The sequence below is a fragment of the Oratosquilla oratoria genome, chromosome 12 (genome assembly GCF_046742065.1).
Source record: "Oratosquilla oratoria isolate Oo_2021 chromosome 12, ASM4674206v1, whole genome shotgun sequence".
NCBI lineage: Eukaryota > Metazoa > Arthropoda > Malacostraca > Stomatopoda > Squillidae > Oratosquilla > Oratosquilla oratoria.
The window spans coordinates 6245508-6267321 of record NC_134788.1 but is presented as its reverse complement, the minus strand read 5'-3'; the positions used below and the strand labels follow the sequence as shown (position 1 = coordinate 6267321).

General features: G+C 40.9%; 1 protein-coding gene across 3 annotated transcripts in view; it reads left to right on the top strand.

Moving 5' to 3' along the window:
• Positions 1-21814, top strand: part of LOC143030923 (uncharacterized) — a 311312-nt gene that overhangs the window by 200726 nt on the left and 88772 nt on the right. For all 3 annotated transcript variants that reach the window (XM_076194184.1, XM_076194185.1, XM_076194186.1), the window contains 4 exons: positions 4935-5134; positions 8977-9137; positions 15619-15729; positions 17584-17646. In XM_076194184.1, the coding sequence (XP_076050299.1) occupies positions 4935-5134; positions 8977-9137; positions 15619-15729; positions 17584-17646 (535 nt within the window). The remainder of the gene's footprint in view (positions 1-4934; positions 5135-8976; positions 9138-15618; positions 15730-17583; positions 17647-21814) is intronic.

The following is a 21814-nucleotide window of genomic DNA, read 5'->3' as shown; positions in this document are numbered from 1 at the left end:
CAGCAAGGCCGCTTCATTAAATCGGCGACCCCCCCTCTCCATCCCCCCATTGTATAAAATGAGAGGACGGGGAGAAATCCCTTCGGGCTGCGTCAAATTTTGCTCACACATACTACCTCACCCCCCATCCACCTGCCCATTCCACCTCATGCAAGCACAACATCATCCATATACAACCATTCTCCATTCACCCCTGTCTTCTGTCCTCTCCCATCCTTCCTCAACAGACCTTCCCCTCTTCCCCAAAGCCCCCTTCACCCCATCCATCCACCTCATCCTAGGACGTCCCCTCATGTTCACTCCCTCCACATCTGCTTTCCACACCTCTTTTACTAGTCTTTCTTCACTCATTCTTTCCATGTGTCCAAACCATCCTAATATTCTTTCATCAACCCTAACTCCCAGCTCCTTTTCCACCCCTGTTCTCCTCCTCACCTCCTCATTTCTCACTCTGTCTAGCCTAACCCCCATCATACTTCTCAGACACCTCATCTCAAACACATTCAAACTCCTTCTCTCTTCTTCTCTTATGTTCCATGTTTCTGCCCCACACAGTGCTGTTGGCACAATCACTCCTTCATACAGTCTCCTCTTAGCATCCATTCCCAAATGTCTATTCCTCATTACACTCTTTAATCCACCAAGGCATTTACTCGCTTCTCTCAATCTACATTCTACCTCCACTTTCACTCCACCTTTCCCTGCCACATTTGCACCCAAGTATCTAAAACTATCCACTTCCTCCAGTCGCTCTCCCTTAATGTTCACTTCCAGTCTACTGCCACTTTCACCCCTTGTACATCTCATCACCTTACTTTTACCCACATTTATCTTTAGCTTTCTTCTATCACATACTCTCCCAAACTGCCACCAACTTCCTCAATCCCTTCTCCGATCCTGCCACAAGCGCAGTGTCGTCTGCAAACAACAGCTGACTCACCTCCCACTTTTCTCCATTTTCTTTAACCATCTCCAATCCCTTGCCCACTACCCTTGCATTTACCTCTCGCACCACCCCATCCATGTATAAGTTGAACAGCCAGGGCGACATAAAGCATCCTTGACGAAGTCCCACCCTTACCTCGAACCACTCACTTTCTCCATTTCCGATCCTGACACAAGCTCTACTATTCTCATAAAAACTCTTGACAGCTCCCAGAAGCTTTCCTCCTATCCCGTATATCTGCATAACCTCCCACAGTGCCTTCCTGTCTACCCTATCATAAGCCTTTTCCAGATCCATAAAAGCCCAAAAAACATCCTTCCCCTTTCCTATAGCTTTCTCACATATCTGTCTTACCACAAAGATCTGATCTACACAACCTCTACCTGTCCAAAATCCACACTGTTCCTCACCAATTACTCCTTCTGTTCCTCTCCTAATCCTCTCAATCAAAATCTTCCCATAAGCCTTCCCAACTACACTCAACAAGCTAATCCCTCTGAAACTACTATATTCACACTTGTCCCCTTTTCCTTTGTAAAGAGGAACTATACAGGCACTCCTCCAGTCCTCCGGCACTCTACCCTCTCTCCAACAAACATTAAATAACCTCACCAACCAGTCCACCATCACTGTACCTCCCTTTTTCAGACATTCCGCATGCCATCCATCCAGACCAGGTGCCTTGCCTGCTTTCATCATCTTAACAACTACCTTCACCTCATCCTTCCTTATTTCTCCTCCATTCTCCTCATTCATCATTCTCATTTTCTTCGCACTTCCCACTGCAGCAATCTTTCCTTCCCTATCCTCCTTCACATTTAGCAACTCCCTAAAATATTCTGCCCATCTTCCCCTTACTGCCTTCTCTTCCATTATCATCTCTCCATCTGCACCTTTTACCTTTTCTTCTCTACTTGATTTGCCTCCTCTTCCTCTCTTAATTTATTTCCAAAACATCTTTTTATTACTTTCAAAATTTTCTGTCAAACTCTTACCCCATTTCACATCTGCTCTCCTCTTTGCAACCTTTACCTTTTGCTTTACTTCTCTTTTCTTTTCTTTGTACCTCTCATAGGACTCCCTCATCCTATTTTGTAACCAATCTGTGAAAGCTCGCTTCTTCTCTTCTACAACCTTCTTTGTGTCCTCATCCCACCATTCACTACCCTCTCTTCTATTTCCCCCTGTCCCCGTCTGGGGTATTGGCTGCTTGTTATTGTGGCAAAGTAGCATGCAGTTGATACTTTAGGGTCTATGTGGGGCGCCCCTACGGACCAGAGCCACACATCATTTTGTCTATGATAGAGGAAAACTCTGTTCATAGAGAAATGATGACACTTTTATACTACGACTGTCCCTCCGTTATGCTGTCCTCCAACCCCTTGTTGCTGTCCTGTACCATTTCTCTGAGTATTCCTTTTCTGTGATGGGGGAATTCCCTGTGGTGGGGGGAAAAGAATACTGCCACCAAATATTCCCACTTGGATTGTAAGAGGCGAGAAGAAAGGGACGGGGATTGGGAATAGGCATCCTTCTTGTAGCCTCACAGGGGAAGTTCCTAAAAGAAAAAAAAAAAAAAAAAAAAAAAAAAAAAAAAAAAAAGAAAAAAAAAAAAGGCACTGTGGGCACCTAGCACAAATATAAACATAAGAAAATAAGAAAGAATCCAGAGAACGGCGACCAAGATGGCACCTACACTATCAAATTTAACATATGAACACAGATTAGAGAAATTACAACTGATAACACTAGAACAGAGAAGGGAGAGAGGCGATTGTACCATCTTTAGAATTATGAAAGGAATGGAAGTTCTTGATAGGGATGACTTATTGAAATGGGACAAAAGAGAAACAAGAGGACATGCAAAGAAACTAAAGGAAGACAGTTATAGAAGAGACCTGAAAAAGAACAGCTTCCCACACAGAGTGATTGATGTCTGGAACAAATTGAACAGTGAAACAGTTAATGCCAGAAATATACACGAATTCAAAAGCAAACTAGATGTAGAGAGATACAATAATGGGTCATAACAAGCATAGCTCCAGGCCTGTAAAATACAACTAGGTAAATACACTGCTCACAAAATTCACACAACTATTACTGGAAGGCTTCAATAGAAAAAAGCCCACCTATGGTACTCATAAATATAAACAAGGCTTTTCACAAGGTCCTGAGACACTATCCAAAAAGATCATTGCAATAGACATAATGACAAGAAATGATTAACCCATTCAACTCCGATGACAAGATGTCTTGTCATTTGGTCAAATAAAACAAAAAATCATAAAACACCAAAATGTTTGATCAAACACCAGAAAAATATGACGTCAATCCTCGCTTCGCTCGCAGCGAAGCGAGGATCGACGTCATATTTTTCTGGTGTTTGATCAAACATTTTGGTGTTTTATGATTTTTTGTTTTATTTGACCAAATGACAAGACATCTTGTCATCGGAGTTGAATGGGTTAACCAGTTTTGTAGCAGGAAAACAATGCAGAGTAACCCAAACCAACCAAATTTCCAGAACAAATATTGTACAACAAGTTTCTCAGCTAGCAGTACTTTCACCATTACTATTCAATCTCTTCATGAGTGAATTCTCAACACCAGAACCAGAACTAAAACCAGTGTTCTCTCACATGCAGATGACCTGAAAAAATAATCCATAACAGGAAATACAAAATAACAGCAAAGAACACCCAAGCATATTTGAATAAACTAGTACAATGGCTAAAAAATAATAGAATGGAAGCCTCATATCAGACAACTGTAATTCATAAAAAACACTTTACAGTAAAGTTAGCCAAATCTTTCCCTTAGAAAAGAGTCCTAATATTCTGTGCCTCACATTTGATACTCATATGAATTCCAACCCACATATCAAGGACCTGACTGCAAAGAACAACAAGAAAACTAACTTTCTTTACCAATTTAGTACAATGACACCTATGTAGGCATCATGAGGTGTGAGTGGGTACATAAGGATGCCAGTGTCAACGTCTTGATTATATTTTTTTTTGCAGTTGTACATGAGTTACCTCCAGATTGTGTGAACTGGTTTGATCATGTTTTCTATGTTTGTTATTACTCAGAGTAAAAGAGAACAAGTAATACATCTGTGACTTTATATTTAATAATGCAAATAGTGTGATGAATCTTACATATGGCAGCCGATCCTGCATGCAAGAATTTGAGTCATACTGAAGTGGTTAAATCCATTGCAAGCTTTGACTTTGGATAACAGAAAATCTAATAACCATCTACAAGCAATGCATAAGAACAACTCTCAATTACACCCTCACAACATGGTTCCCAACAATCATTAACCCCTTCCATACGGTGCCGCACACGTAGGCGTCATGGGGAGCGAATGTATTCGCGAGGCTGCCATATCGGCGTCTTGATTATATTTATTGTAGTCGCCCCTCCATAATGACATTCTTTCTAATTCTTTTGTAATCGCATTTTCTATGGTTATCAAAATTCTCGGGTGAAGAGAGAATGATCGATATAAGCGGTGACTATATTTTATGATGCGAGTATTATTACGACACGTCGTACGGCTGGCATTGGCTGCTGCCACCGAGATCTAAGTCCATGACGCCTACGTGTGCGGCACCGTATGGAAGGGGTTAAGATGAACACAAGCAACTTGCAAATTTTACAGAATGGAGCAATGAGCTGCACCAAAACCACTTATATTCAGAAACTAAAATATTCCCCACTATTCCTAAACAACATAATATATCATCCCTGAGTGATATGAATTTACCTAATTTACTTGCCCAGATGTTGTTGCTGGTTTCCTGAAGGCCATGGGTCTTCTACAAGATAAACCAGGGGCAGCGGATTGATTGATTCAGACAGTTTAATTTAGCTTAGGGTAGGACCTCATGCAGGGGATGATTTTGATATATTGCTTTATTTTTAGTTATTATTTGATCATTTGAAATGGGTTCATTGTACTGAAACACTCTTCCATTGACAGCGACCGTGATTGCCCCAACTTAGATGGTTCATGCATGGGTGACTACCTAGATTCTTCATTAAGTGTACTAGCCCCAGGCAAGCGTCGTGGTTCTAACAGCTGTGGCTCTGGTGAAGATAGTTGTGGAGAGGAGAGTCCAAGAGGGGGCAAGGTGCGGCGTTGCAGCAAGGGACTCAACTTCCACTATGTTGATGTCAGATGTAAGTAGTCTGTACTGTTAAGTATCACTAGAGGAACACAAATCACCTTGAATGTGCTTGGTGCATATTCATTTATTTTTATACACATTTATTACAATTGTCATTTACTCTTTTCCTCAGTATTTTTGTGATTTGGTTTAATGTTTCTGGAAACATGGTACATTCATACATGCCTACATACATACATACTGTCATGAACTAGCCTTTGTATTTGAGTTGATGCGTTGAATCTAGGCCATGATCTGAACAGTTCCTGCAATCCAATGGCCAGGACAATAATTTGCCCTTTTTCATATAGGATCAACTTGATCTCACTGAGTTAAGGAAAGGTGGAGTGCAACTAATTTAATTTACATTGCAGAATGATTTTTAACTTACAATTAAGTTGGGTGCAAACAGAGTACAAGCTTGGGAGTCGGAGAGAGGCCAATGCCTGCACATCTTAACTTATATCACAATCGCACTACACAGGTGCCTATGTGAGCCAATATAGCCTATTTCTATCACTATTTGCCCAGCTCCATACAATCTACCCACCTTTTTATTTTTGTATGAAGGTGGCTTACGTATTACCAACCACTAGTTATCTAACACAATAGTAAAAACAGATAACAAAAGCGATGACTCTACTTCATATCGTCATCTTGTTTACATGGCCTCTGACCTTTGATGGCAGGAGGCTTCAGTTTTGTAATCCTCCACCATTGGCTTGCAAATCTCCTACAACTGGTTAACTTGTATAAGTTACTTTTGTTATAATCATCCATCTTATTGTCTAAATTTAAGGTAAACTAATATCATATTCAATTTACTTAGAAGGCAGGCACTGTGGCTCTAGCTATGATGTGGCTTGGTGCCATACCTGTATCCTTTGTGCCAGTAACGTGTCATGGAACATGACATATCTCCCTTCCCTGGATAAAAATGTTTAAGCCTGTGAAACAAGGCTTGAACATTTTGTATCAGGATGCAACAAGGCATTGGCTACCACATTTGATTTTCCTGGGATATGTTGAATACTTAGATCATATCCCTGGAGTGCTAATGCCCATCTGGTTAATCTGTCATTCTCTGTCTTACCACCTATGAGAGCCTCCTTTTCAATGGTAGCATATCACTTTTGATAATCCTATAGCACCTACTGCTACATGACTGGCATCACAAAAAAAGTAAACAAGACAGGATGACCTGAGAGAAGCTTCTCACACTCCTCAATGGCTGCATCAGCACCTTCATCCCACCTGAAATGATTATAAGAGAGCATGCGGGTTAAAGGAGCAGCAACCTCTTCAAGGTTAGGACAGTACCTCCGATAGAATCCAAGTATGCCCATGAATCTTCTGATACCACACTTTGTCTTTGGGACCTGGAATTCTGTGATGTCCCTCACTCTGGCCTCTAATGCCATGATACAATTCTGGCTGACCTGATGTCCCAGATAATCAATGGTTCTCCTCCTGAAGGCACTCTTTTTCAGATTCACAGTAAGACAGGCTTGTTCTAGTCTGTCAAGTAAACCCCTCAACCTGTGCATGTGATCACTCCATGTGTCAGAGAACACTACTATGTCATCTGAGTATGCTCTAACACCCGGCAATCCCTCGACTAGCCAATTTACAAGGCACTGAAAGGATGCTCCACTATTCTTCATCCCAAATGGGGTCACTTTATATTGAAAGTGCCCGTGTGGGGTAACAAAAGCAGATATTTCAGTAGCTCTGCTTGTAAGGGGGATCTGATGATATCCCTTCATTAGATCCAATTTGGATAAATATTTTGTAGCAGCAACCTCCTCAATGAGATCATCTATTCTGGGGAGAGTGCAAGGGTCTGCTTTTGTGACTGCATTCACCTTCCTGTAATCAACACACAGTCTCCACTCACCTCCGGGCTTAGGTACCAGCACAGCTGGTGAAGCCCAAGGACTAGTACTAGGTTCCACTAATCCTTGATCCATGAGCTGCCTTACTTCCTTCTCCATGATCCTCTTCTTCTGGGGTGACAATCTGTAGGGTGTCTGCTTCACCGGCTTGGCTCCATCTTCTAGGACGACTTCGTGAGATATCGCTTGAGTAACGGTGGTGCATGAGGAAAATATCTTGGCACTCTTGCAGAGAAGCGCTTGGACTTCTTCATGCATCTCTCCCTCTAGTGATGACAGAGATCCCTCCAATGCCTCACTTATGTCTGACCTGTCCAAATCATAAAAGAAATTAAGATCCCCAATATCTGAATCAAGGTTCCTGTCAGCTTGTCCTGTCTCAATCATGCCAACTGCTTCCTCCTCTACAATCCCCTTAAACTCTTTCAAGAGGTTAATATGTGCTTGTTGCACTCCTGACCTCATTGGGTTTCTTAGTACATAGTTATGACCCCCCTTTCTCTCAAATACCTTGAATGGTCACTCATATTTTGGATACATTGAGGTTCTTTTGAGAAGATAACAGAAGCACATACTCTCCAACTTTTATTTCCCTCTTAACTGAATTGCTATCATGATAACCTTGCACCCTTTCAAGGTTTCTTTTTGCTATTTGCCTAATCTTCCTCAAATTCTTGAAGTTGGTACCAAATAGCTTTGTGTAATGGGTACTTCCTTCTGGATTTCTTGACAAGATTACTTCATACAATGATGCAAGGAGTTCTTGTGGGGTTTTGATGATGTTGATGATATGGTTTAATGTCACACACTCCCCCCCTATCAGGAGGCTAGGACAGTGCCCCTCACAGAGGGTTTTGTAGCATGGAATTTAATGAACCATGCCCTTGGTTCAACTTTGCCGGTGGCAGGATTCGAACCGCCCTCACCTCGACCTTCACCGCAAGTAACGACGCCCTAACCCGCTCAGCCAGCGAGCTTCCTTGCGGGGTTCTACCAAACATTAAGTAAAGGGAGAAAATCCTAGGCCTTCATGTACAGTTATTCTAGTGGCATATAGCAACAAGTCTATGCCTTCATCCCAATTCTTCTCAGATCCATGAAGGCCCTGATCATGTGTTTCAAGGTTCTGTGGAACCTCTCGAGACTCCCTTGACTTTGGGGATGATATGCTGATGCAATTACATGTTTTATATTGAAACCTTCCAGGGCTCCTTTGAATATCCCACTTAAAATGTTAGTGCCTCTATGACTTTGTACCTCCAAAGGCATACCCATCTTACTAAAATAAGACATAAAGGCTTTGGTGATTGTTCTGGCCATTATGTTAGGAAGAGGTACTGCTTCAGCATACCATGTGACCTGACATATTATAGTGAGGAGAAATGACTTCCCAGGCATAGTTTTTGGGAGAGGTCCTACACGATCAATCACTACTCTACTGAACAGTTCCTCGATGACAGGAACTTGGCATATGGGTACTTTCTTGGGTGTGTCATTTGGCTTCCCAGTCACTTGACACACGACACACCGCTGAATCGCTTTCTTGACATCATCTGACAACTGGGGCCAGAAGAAATGTGTAGATTAATTGTCTAGTTATGGTGAGTCCAAGGTGGGCACATAGAGTTTTGTGAGCTAGCCTCACAACCTTCTCTCGCAGCACTTGGGGTATGATTATTTGGGTAACACTGCCTCATGGCTATGACCCTCCAATCTCCTTGCCTTCGGTCTCTGAGGAGGTGAGGAGGAGAGCAGGGTGGAAAGAGAGGTGGGAGATGGGGTTGATGAAAGAGTATTGGGATGGTTTGGACACATGGAAAGAATGAGTGAAGAAAGATCAGTAAAAGAGGTGTGGAAGGCAGAGGCTGAAGGAGAATCAAGAAGGCTAATTTATGTATTAATGTATTTGTCTTATTTTTATATATTAATTTATTGCTATTATTATATATTCTTTTCACAGCATGTGATGAATCTTTCCTAGATACAAGTCTATCTCCTAAAGGCCAGAGTGCTATTCCATCTCATCACAGTTCCTTCAATGAGGGGTCCCAGCCTCCTTCACTGGAGGATGGGGCCAGCCTTAAAGTGCCTCATACCCACTCAAGCACTATCACAAGCAAGGTAAGACACAGGATTCATCAACTTCAGTATCTTTTACAAATAAGATATTGTAAAAATCTAGAATAGATATGCTCTTCAGTCTTGTTTCCTGTCTATTTTATTCTGAATCTCAGCCCCACAGTAACTAATAACGATCCCCCAGTTTCTCTCGTTGATCTCTCTGGGAAGAAGCATTGTATTACTGCTGTTGTTACTCTTGTCCCATTTTAACAAATCATCTCTATGTAGGACTTCCATTCCTTTCATAATTCTGTAAATAGTCAGTAGATCTCCTCTTTCTCTTCTTTGTTCCAGGGTGGGTGGTTCCAATTTGGACAATCTTTGTTCGTATGTCAATTTGGAGTGTTGGTGCCATCTTTGTTGTTGCTCTATGTATTCTAATTCTTTTATATTCTTTTTAGTACTGGGTGTCCAAAGTGTCATAGCATACTCCAATCTTGGTCTTATCAGTGTAACTAATATTTTCTTGACCATTTCCTCATCCAAATAGTCAAAAGCCACTTTTATTGACCTTAGTAAATTGAAGGTTTCTCTGACTATTTTGTTGATATGCTTGTCTGGTGATATGTCTTTGCTGATTATTACTCTTAGGTCCCTTTCTGAGCTCACTTTTTTGACTTCTTCTTCACCAATTTTGTAATTATTCAATATTCTATTTTTACTCTTTCCAAACTCCATTATGCTACATTTCTTGATGTTAAAGTTCACTTCCCACTTTTGACTCCATTTCCAGACTTCTGTAGTGATTCACAATCTTCCTCTGTACTTACTTTAGTAGTTTTGCATCATCTGCAAGAAGTTCATATAACATTCCACATCTTCATCCATGTCATATATATTCTCGAAAACGTTCCTGAAGACGCTATTGTTTAATTTAGTGATGAAGCACATTTTCATTTGACTGGATGCGTCAACAAACAAAACATGCGCTACTGGGCTGACACCAATCCCCATGAATTGCATGAAAGGCCCTTGCATTCACCTAAAGTCACAGTGTGTTGTGCAATTTCCTCCACTGGAATTGTTGGTTCTTGGTTTTTTGAAGAAAATGAGGTCACAGTGACAGTGAATTCAGACCGGTATGTAAACATGTTGGAGGAATTTTTTTTTTAATCCACGAATTGAAGAATTGGACCTAGGGGATATTTGGTTTCAATAGGACGGAGCAACGGCTCACACTTCAAGGGCATCGATGGCTGTTTTGAGGGAACATTTTCCGGAGCGCCTCTTTTCAATAAGGGGCGATTTGGAGTGGCCAGCTCGTTCCCCCGATTTGTCCCCTTGTGATTTTTATTTGTGGGGATATTTGAAATCCCGTGTTTATGTCAACCGCCCGAGAAGCCTACCAGACTTGAAGGCCAACATCCGAGAAGAAATTGCCAATATACCCGCTGATACGCTGGTGAGGGTCATGGCAAACACCCGAAATCGGTATATGCAGTGTATGGACAATGGGGGACGTCACCTACCTGATATGATTTTCAAAATTGTGTGAAACAATTATGAAACAAAATTAAAACCTTTCTGATTTATACATCTTGTTTTATTGCCTTTTGGAAAAAGGAAGTTATGTTGCCGCACCCTGTATATAGCAAACATGATCAGAGCCAATACTGAACCTTGCGGGACACCACTTATCATTACTTCCCAGGTTGAGTATTTGTGACTAATTACTACCCTAATTTTTCTCCCAGTCAAGAAGTCTTCCATCCATTCCAATAATTTTCCTTTAATACCACCTATTGATTCCATTTTTCTTAATAGCTTTTTGTAGATCTAAAAAAGCACAATCTGCCCATCCATATATTTCTTGTATTATTTCTATTAGTCTTGAGAAGAAGCAAATCAAGTTTGTGGCACATGATCTTCCTTGTCTAAATCCAAATTGTGTTGGATTCAGTATATTATTTTCTTCCAGATATTTAACCTATCTACTATTGATAACTTTTTCACATATTTTTGCTATTGTGCTTGTGAGAGAGACCAATCTATAGTTAGTTGGAGTTTCCTTGTCCCTTCCTTTATATATTGGTACAATATTTGCATTTTTCCAGTCCTGTGGTACCCTTCCTTCTTTGAGTGAGTAATCAATTATCCTGTATATTTTGTATGTCAGCTCTTCTATGCATTCTTTTAATATCCAATTTGCAATTCCATCCAGACTGTGTGATTTTCTGACTTCAAGGTTTTTTTATTTGGTCTCTAATTTTCTTCAGTGTCACAGTTATTTCTTTCATTGGAGAATATATTTCTGTATTTACTCCCAGTTTTGTGAACTTTCAATTGTGAATACAGATTTAAAATGTTTGTTCATAATTTCAGGCATTTCTACATCTTCTATATATTCATTATTCCTGTGGCGCAGTCTTAATATTTCTTGTTTGTCTCCCTGTGGTGGGGGGAAAGAATACTGCCATCAAGTCTTCCCACTTGAATTGTAAGAGGTGACAAAATTGGGACAAAGATTAGGACTAGGCATCCTTCTCCCTGTAGCCCTACAGGGGACATTCCTAAAAAAAGTAAAGGCATAAGAGGGTCTAGGAGTTTTCCAACCAGTACCCTAAGGTTTGGGTCTTTTAATGTAGATGGATGTGGTACAGATGAGAGTAAAAGGGAAGAGATAGGTAGTATGTTTGTGAGAAGAAAGATGGATGTGTTGGCACTGAGTGAAACTAAGTTGAGAGGGAGGGGCGAGTGTGAGTTTGGGAGTGTAGTTGGGAGGTTCTCAGGAGTGAAGAGAGGATGAGGGAGAGAAGGGGTGGCTATACTAGTAAGTGAAGAGATAGGTAAATGTGTAGTGGAGTGGAAAGAGGTTTCTTCAAGGTTAATGTGGATGAAGGTGAAACTGGGAAAGATGTGGGTTTTTGTGAGTGCATATGGGCCTGGTAATGAGGAGAGTGTAGAAGAAAGGGAGGCTTTTTGAGTGTATAGAGGGATTAGGGAGAAACATCAATGTATTTGTAATGGGAGACCTTAATAGTAGGGTAGGAAATGAACCAATAGATGGAGTGGTTGGGAAGTGTGGAATTTCAGGAAAGAATTATAGAGGAGAGTTGACGATGGAGATTGTGCTCTTTTCACAAAGAATGGCCTAAAGCCATTGACTCCAGTCACAAAAAATGGTTTCTGATTTACATTTGCTCTAGTTACAGGCAAAGATGCCATCTCTTGGGTTATTGTTGGACTCATTTTTCTAGAAAGAGAAATGATGATAGCAAATACAGTGTTTAGGAACAAAGTCAAGCATAAGTACACATGGAAGAGGGTGGTGGATAGAGCATTAATGGACTATGTAGTGGTGAATAGGAGTATAGTTGGAAGAGTTAAGGATGTACATGGTCTAAGGGGAAAGAGTGGAGGAATATCAGATCATTTTCTGGTGGAAGGTAAGTTGAGAGTGGAGGATAGATGGAGAAAGAGGAAAGGGACAAAAGGTAGTGAGGTGCTTAGAGTGAACTGCTTAAATGAGAAAGAAAAGGAGAAGGAGTAGAAGAAGCTGAAAGAGGAGTAGGAGGGAGTGAAGGATACAGTAGAACTAGTAGAGAAGGAATGGGGATGTTTCAAGGAGGGAGTCACAAAGTGTGCAAAGATGTTGTGTGGAACAAGGAGGATGGGAGGAAATAGAAGGAAGGGTAGTGAGTGGTGGGAAGAGGAAACAAAGAAGGTTGTAGAAGAGAAGAAGCGAGCTTTCACAGATTGGTTACAAAATAGGACGAGAGAATCATATGAGATGTACAAAGAAAAGAGAAGAGAAGTAAAGCATAAGATAAAGGAGGTAAAGAGGAGAGCAGATGTGAAATGGGGTAAGAGTATGACAGAAAATTTTGAAAGTAATAAAAAGATGTTTTGGAAAGAAATTAAGAGAGGAAGAGGAGGCGAATAAAGTAGGGAAGAAAAGGTAAAAGGTGCAGATGGATAGATGATAATGGAAGAGAAGGCAGTAAGAGGAAGATGGGCAGAGTATTTTAGGGAGTTGCTAAATATGAAGGAGGATAGGGAGGTAAAGGTAGTTGCAGTGGAAAGTGCTAAGAAAATGAGATTGATGAGTGAGGAAAATGGAGGAGAAATAGGGAAGGATGAAGTGAAGGCAGTTGTTAAGATGAGAGCAGGTAAGGCACCTGGATTGGATGGATGTCATGCAGAATGTCTGAAAAAAGGAGGTACAGTGATGGTGGACTGGCTGGTGAGGTTAATGTTTGTTGAGAGGGTAGTGTGCTGGAGGACTGGAGGAGTGCCTGTACAGTTCCACTTTACAAGGGAAAAGGGACAAGTGTGAATGTAGCAGTTTCAGAGGGATTAGCTTGTTAAGTGTAGTTGGGAAAGCTTATGGGAGGGTCTTGATTGAGAGGATTAGGAGAGGAAAAGAGGGAGTAATTGGTGAGGGACAGTGTGGGTTTAGGACAGGTAGGGGTTGTGAAGGTCAGATTTTTGTGGTAAGACAGATATATGAGAAAGCTATAGGAAAAGGTAAGGATGTATTTAGGGCTTTTATGGATCTGGAAAAGGCTTATGACAGTGTAGACAGGAAGGCACTGTGGGAGGTATTACAGATATATGGGATAGGAGGAAATTTTTTAGGAGCTATCAAGAGTTTTTACAAAAGTAGTAGAACTTGTGTTAGGATTAGAAATGGAGAAAGTGAGTGGTTTGATGTAAAGGTGGGACTTCGTCAGGGATGTGTTATGTCCCCCTAGCTGTTAAATTTATACATAGATGGGGTGGTGCGAGAAGTAAATGCAAAGGTAGTGAGTCAGGGATTGGAGATGGTTGAAGAAAATAGAGAAAAGTGGGAGATAAGCCAGCTGTTGTTTACAGATGACACTGTGCTTGTGGCAGGATCGGAGGAGGGATTGAGGAAGTTAGTGACAGAGTTTGGGAAGGTGTGCAAAAGGAGGTTGAAGATAAATGTGGGTAAAAGTAAGATGATGAGATGTACAAAAGGAGAGAGTGGCAGCAGACTGGAAGTGAGTATTAAGGGAGAGCGACTGGAGGAAATGGATAGTTTTAGAAATGTGACAGGAAAGGGAGGAGTGGAGGTAGAATGTAGATTGAGAGAAGCAAGTAAATGTCTTGGGGGATTAAAAAGTGTAATGAGAAAGACATTTGGGAATGGATGCTAAGAGGAGATTGTATGAAGGAGTGATTGTGCCGACAGCACTGTATGGGGCAGAAACATGGAATATAAGAGAGGAAGAGAGAAGTAGTTTGAACATGTTTGAAATGAGGTGCCTGAGAAGTATGATAGGGGTTACTGGGTTGTATAGAGTGAGAAATGAGGATGTAAGGAGGAGAACAGGGATGGAAAGGGAGTTGGGATATAGGGTTGATGAAAGAGATTGGGATGGTTTGAACACATGGAAAGAATGAGTGAAGAAAGACTAGTAAAAGAGGTGTGGAAGGTAGAGGTGGAAGGAGTGAAGATGAGGGGTCGACCTAGGATGAGATGGATGGATGGGGTAAAAGGGGCATTGGGAAAGAAGGGAATGTCTGTTGAGGAAGGACGGGAGAGGACAGAAGATAGTGGTGAATGGATTAGGGTTATGTATGGATGATGCTCTGATGCATGAGGGGGAATGGGTGTGGGATGGGGGTGAGGGAATATGGATGAGAAATAAACTGACGCAGCCCGAAGGGATTTCTCCCCATCTTCTTTTCTGCATGAGGGGATGGAGAGGGAGGGGAGGTGCTGATTTAATGAAGTGGCCTTGCTGTGGATGTGCTGTGTCTTGCGACACTGTTTCTGACCCAGGGCAGTGGACAACATGCAGGGATGACCCGTCATCCAGGAGGTGCCAAGATAAGAGGGAGGGAAGAGGGTAGAGGGGAGTGGAGCATGTAGGGGATGGAATAGGTGGGAGTTGTTTCTATGCCTTTGTTTTTTGGATACCTCTCATGTAAGGGGTAAAAAGCCTTTGGTATATCTATGTATGTATCTAGCATTAGTTAGACCCATCCTTGACTGCTGTACAGTTTTGGTTTACATCTTATAGAATGGACTTAAGTTTATTAGAATCAGTACAGAGGAGAATGATCAAAATGATACATGGGCTAAAAAATTTACCTTACAAAGAGAGGCTTAGACACCTTAACTTACACTCTCTGGAAAGACACAGAGTGCGGGGTGATCTAACAGAGGTGTATAAGTGAATCAATGGCTTTAACAAAGGTGATGCAAACAAGGTCATCACATTAAAACAACAGGGCAGGATTTGCAGTTATGGATTTAAACTGGACAAATTTAGATTTATGAAGGAAATAGGCAAGAATTGGTTTACTAATAGGGTGGTCGATGAATGGAATAAACTTAGTAACCATGTAGTAAGCGCTGAAACTATCAGTTGTTTTAAAAAATTATAAGACAACTTTATGGATGGGGATGACAGGTGGTGATGGTTACGGAGCTGCCTAGTGTAGGCCTTATGGTCTCTTGCAGTCTCATTTATTCTTATGTTCTTATGTTCTTATATGTATGTACTTACAGGTGTTCAGTCATGTACCAAATAGTGTTGACAAGGACCTCAGTGGCAAGCGTTGTGGAAGCTGTACTCATAGCCAAAGTTCACAGGACCATGACGAGAGTGAAGAACAACAGGTGAGTGTTCATTAAGTAGCATGATTACTTGAAAAACTTGATTATTGCTTTTATTTTATATTATGTTTCGTACATCCGCCTGAAAATCTAAGGTTAGTGTGCTGTTACTTGCAGCAAAGGTCAAGGGGATGGCAGTTCGAACCCTGCCACTGGCAAAGTTGAACCAAGGGCATGGTTCATTAAATTCCACACTACAAAGTCCTATGTAAAGGGCACTTTTCAAGCCTCCAGATAGGGGGAAGTTCATGACATTAAACCATAAGAAATAAAAGGAACACTTATTGGGAATGGGAACAGTTGAAGTTTATAAAGAAAAAACATCATGTTATGACAGAGCCTTAGTTAGTACAACGTCATGCTTGGTAGAGCTTTCAAGTACATAGATGTGGCACACAAATTTCTGATGATTAACCCCTTCACTCCGGGCCAAAATCTCGCGGGCAACATTAGCTGCCAGACGTGCGATGTTGCGTCATAATACTCGCATTATAAAAAATATAGTCACCGCAGTATTAATCGTTTTCTCTTTCACCCATGAATTTTGATAACCATAGAAAATATGATGAAGCCAGTTTACAGAGTATGGGGGTCACGCAGGTACAACTACAATAAATATAATCAAGACACCGACGTCGGCATCCTCGCGTACCCACTTGCTCCTCATGACGCCTACGTAGGTGTCACCGTATGGAAGGGGTTAATAGGAGGACCAGGGGGAATGGGGAAAGGTCACTGGAGCCTACAGACAGTTAAGGAGTGTTCGCATGCAAAGATGCCCAGGGCAGCAGTGAAACAGAATGTATGATTCGTGGGTTTATTAATCAGTAGGATATGTGTACAGAGGAGGCACAACATGTGCCCAAGGAGTCTAAAGAGTAACTGGCCCATGGGCTAAGGTGCTAGATGCTGTAAGTACACAGAAGAGAAGGAAGCCTTTGTTGGATGTATGAAAGGGCTTTTGTCCGGGGCATCGCTGTTGGTCAGAGTATGCTATTACACCATTGCACACTATTGCATACTGTGCTAGTCTCCTATGCCAATTACACTATACCACAAGGAGGATGGGGAGTAATTGTCCATGTTCAGGACACTGCCAATGGAGAAGTGCACAAGTGGAAGAAATAAGGCAAGAGGGCATTTGTCCACAGTTGATAGACAAAATCATGAGTGAGGAAATAAGGTGAGAAGGTTGACTAGGGATAGCTGTCCAATATTTTGTTTACAATTGGAAGCAAAGGAATCAGGTGGAGTGAAATGTTAACCCATTCAACTCCGATGACAAGATTCCTTGTCATTTGGTCAAATAAAAAGAAAAATCATAAAACACCAAAATGTTTGATCAAACACCAGAAAAATATGACGTCAATCCTCGCTTCGCTCGCAGCGAAGCGAGGACTGACGTCATATTTTTCTGGTGTTTGATCAAACATTTTGGTGTTTTATGATTTTTCTTTTTATTTGACCAAATGACAAGGAATCTTGTCATCGGAGTTGAATGGGTTAAACATGCCTCTATTTTGTTTGGTTGTGTTGGATCCCCAGGTGATGGCTGTTTCCAAACATTTTCTCCGTATTTTTTCAGGCTCTTATCAGTAGCTTTGCTTGTATTCCATACAGAAATAGTTGCAACCACCTGATGGATTAGGAAAAGGCAGAACTGCTGATACATGAGCCAGATAAAACCTGATAACATGTTATCATCCAAGATTAACAAGATGAGAGAAAATAGACATATTTAACATTTCACCCCATACATTTATGTTCATCATTTCACATTCTTTATTTTGATAATTCTGTAATGTTTTAAAAAGATGATTATATATTGGGTACCTATGAGTCAATCTCAATTTGCAGGCACTGGACAAGGAAGTTGCAGAGCTGTGCAGACAGCCCAATAAGCAGCAGCAGATTGACAAGGTAAAGATGTATATTGTTTTATTTTTTAAGTGGAAAATGATGCTGTCAGTGGGATTAGACTATTAGATTGGGAAATTCAAACCAGTCATTTAATTGGTAGATTGTATATACCGTATTTTTCGGACCATAAGGCGCGGGCAAAATCCTTAAAATCGGCCAAAATCGGGTGGTGCGCCTTATCGTGCGGTGCGCCTTATGTGTGGCTTCAGTGTAAAAAAAAGGCCTCGGATAGTGACGTACTATTTTGACACGTTTCGTAGCTAGCCTGCCGACGGCGCAGTGCAATTTGAATTATCCATCTAGCTGTCCTAGTTCTCGAGATATTGCGTTTTGAAGGGAAAATCTGACCTATTTTGTCCCAGGAAATCGGGCCGAAACGTGCGGTCTGACTAATCGCCGATAGATAGATAGACTTTATTTGGCAATAAATCAATTGTACATGAAGTGCAAATAATGACAACAATGACGGTTTTTACTGACAGGCACAATTTTATATGAGAATTTAGCATATGGTTGCATTATTTGACCTATTTTCTTTAGGATGTGTGATTTCCATGCAATTTAATCAAAGAATTACGTTTTTATCCTATGCAAAATTACCCACCACAACTACTAATACCGTCAAATTACATGAAAATCACACAATTTAAAGAAAATAGTTGAAATAATTCAACTATATGCAATCTATTACACTAATAACACAATAGTAACAAACTTAATAATGTAGCTTGATCCATACCACCAATGATCATAGATAGCGGGCAGGACGAATCGTAGCTGTGGTCCGTAATATTACGGAGGATATAAACGTAACTTCTCTTTGATCATATTACATGAAAATCACACATTTTAAAGAAAATAGTTCAAATAATTCAACTATAAGTCTATTACACTAATAACATAATAGAAACTTAATAGAGTGAAGTTTGATCCATACCACCGGTGATCATAGATAAGATGGCGGGATGGACGTTGATGTTGTTATCCTTTAATCCGACCCGATAGAAAAAAAAAACGAATTAGTACCACCGATTTCTCACCTCTTCCGTAACACGCTGCCTTTATTTTGGTATTAGAATAATCCGCGAGACTAGTAGTTTTCGTTCATTTTGGTCAGTTGCCAATACACTGAATTCATTTAGCTCATTTTTTACGCTGAAACATAAACCAATTTTCGATTTACTGCTGAATGCAAGCCGCCATGTTTATCTTATGTTTTTATGTACCGACATGTAACTGATGATGTAATTGTTTGAAATTTACTACGATCGTAGTAAATACACTCGCATTACATTTGTATGAATGAAATTTCCCGCGGTATGTAAATTTGGCCGTTTGCATGGTGTGTGCATAAAATGACGTGCTATTGTGCTCGTCATCGATGGTGGCGCCTCTGGTGGTGTTTGACCTACCAAACCAGGTGCGTCTTATGGTCAGGTGCGCCTTATGTAAGGACGGGGAATAGCAATTTACGGGTGCGCCTTATGGTACGAAGCGCCTTATGGTCCGAAAAATACGGTAGTAATTTTAGAATTGTACCTATTTGTCAGTGTTTATTTTTCTTTAATTATATATCTTAAGTTGGAAAGCAATGTGGATGATGTAAAAAGTATTGCATCTTGGAAGATACTATTGTCATGTAAGATGGGTAGACAAGGTCATTTTAGAGATCTGCATATGTTAGAGAATGATTTAAGATATGATGAATGATTTAAGATATGATGAATTTCAGGGCAGGGTGGGGGTGGGGGGTTTGCAAGAACACCACCCACAGATTTTTTGTTTGTCTTAAAAAGGCATACTGAAAGGGATAAGGGGCATTTAAGGCTAGCAACCTCACCATCAGAAATATGTGGGTGTGTACTGTATTTTAACTAATTGTAATATACAGGAAAGGAGCAATGCTCATTGGGTCCCATCTCCTATTCTCTGATTTTTTTTTATCATATCTTGACTCAAATTTATGTATAGTTCCAATGTAATCTTATGTTCAATATTTCCAGTTGTCATATATAGATTTGAACTCATTTATTGTTTGAGCTTGGGTTACGTCACTTTCTAAGGTATTTCAAGTGTTTATGCATCTATATAGAAAACTGTATTTCTTCACATCCTTTAGAAAAGTGGTCTTTCTTAATGTGCTCCCATGACCTCTTAAAGCTCTCCAATCTTTAATCAGGAGATCTCTTGAGTCATGCAATCTATCCCCTTTAGTGATCTAAATACTGTAATTACATCACCTCTTTCTCTTTGATCTTTCAGTGTTGGCAGACCCAGTCCTATTAGTCTTTCCATAAACGGTTTATATGTTAGGCTGGGGACTAGTTTGGTTGCTGCCCTTTGTATTCTCTCGATCTTCCTTAATCCTTCACTCTGTGTGGGGACCATGCCACTGACGCATATTCCAGTCTTGGACAGATCAGGGTTTTGATAATTTTTTTCATCATCTCTCCATCCATATAGTGAAACACCACTTTAATCTTCTGCAGTAGTCCATATGTTTCCCACAATCTTGTTGATACGTCTGTCAGGTCACAGTTGTCTTTTATCAAGACTCCCAAGTCTTTCTCCACTTTTGCTTTTGTAATGGGTTCACTTTCCTAGCAACAGTTTAAGTATAGTCTTTTGGCACTAATGCCCATTTCCAGTACTTTGCATTTTTTGGTATTGAACTTAACATCCCATTCTTGGCTCTGTGCAAAAATAGTGCCTATATCTTTTTGCAGTAGTCTACTGTCCTCCTCATTTTTCACTCTTCTCATGATTTTTGCATCATTTGCCAACATGTTGGCATAGGTTCTTGTTCCTTCCATCATGTCATTGACATAGACAAGAAACATTATTTTTGCGAAAGCACTGAACCTTGTGGAACTCCACTGTATTAACCTAATCGCAGTGTACAGGAAAGGAGCAATATTTGTTGGTTCCTGTCTCCTACTCTCCAATTTATCATACCTAGCCTCAAGCTCATGCATGATTTCAACTTAATCTATATCCTTTCATACAAACATGTATATATGTATATGTACTTATACATACATATATATATATACACACACACACACACACACACACACACACACACACACACACACACACACACACACACACACAAACACCAAAGGCCTTTTTTCCCCTTACAAGGGAGGTAGCCAAAAGCCTAAAGCATAAAATTCACTCTCACCCATTCCATCCCCATATACTCCACTCCCATATACCCCCTCCTTCTTATGTTGGCTCCTCCTGGATGACAGGTCATCCCTGCACCTCACCCACTACCTTGGATCAGAAGCAGTATCCAGACATAACACATCCACAGCAGAGCCACTTCGTTTAATCGGTGACCCCCCTCTGTGTCCCCTCATGCAGAAAAAGAGAAGATGGGGAGAAATCCCTTCAGGCTGCATTAAATTATTTTTCACACATACTCCCTCACCACTCCCATCCCCCACCCACTCCCTTCCATGCATTACAGCATCATCTATACACAGACATTCTCCATTCATCCCTATCTTTTGTCTTCTGTCTTTCCTCAACAGACATTCCCCTCTTTCCCAATGCCCCTTTACCACATCCATCCATCTCATCCTTGGTTGCCTCCTTATGTTCACTCCTTCCGCCTCTGCCCTCCACACCTCTTTTAATAATCTTTCTTCTCTCATTCATTCCATATGTCCAAAGCATCCCAATACTCTTTCATGAGCCCTATCTCCCAACTCCCTTTCCACCCCCATTCTCCTCCTCACCTCCTCGATTCTCACTCTAGCCTAGTAACCCCTATAATACTTCTCAGGCACTTCATGTCACATTTAAACTCTCTTCCTCCCTTATGTTCCATGTTTCTGCCCCATACAGTGATGTCAGCACAACCATTCCTAAATACAATCTCCTTTTAGCATCCATTCCCAAATGTCTTTTTCTCATTACACTTTTTAATCCCCCAAGGCATTTGCTTTTCTCAATCTACATTCTACCTTCACCTCCACCCCTCCCTTTTTTGCCACATTTGCACCCAAGTATTTAACTCCTTCACTCCAGGCCAAAATCTCGCGGGCAGCTTTAGCTGCCAGACGTGCGATGTTGCATCATAATACTCGCATTATAAAAAATAAAGTCACCGCTGTATTGCTCTTTCTCTCTTTCACCCGTGAATTTTGATAACCATAGA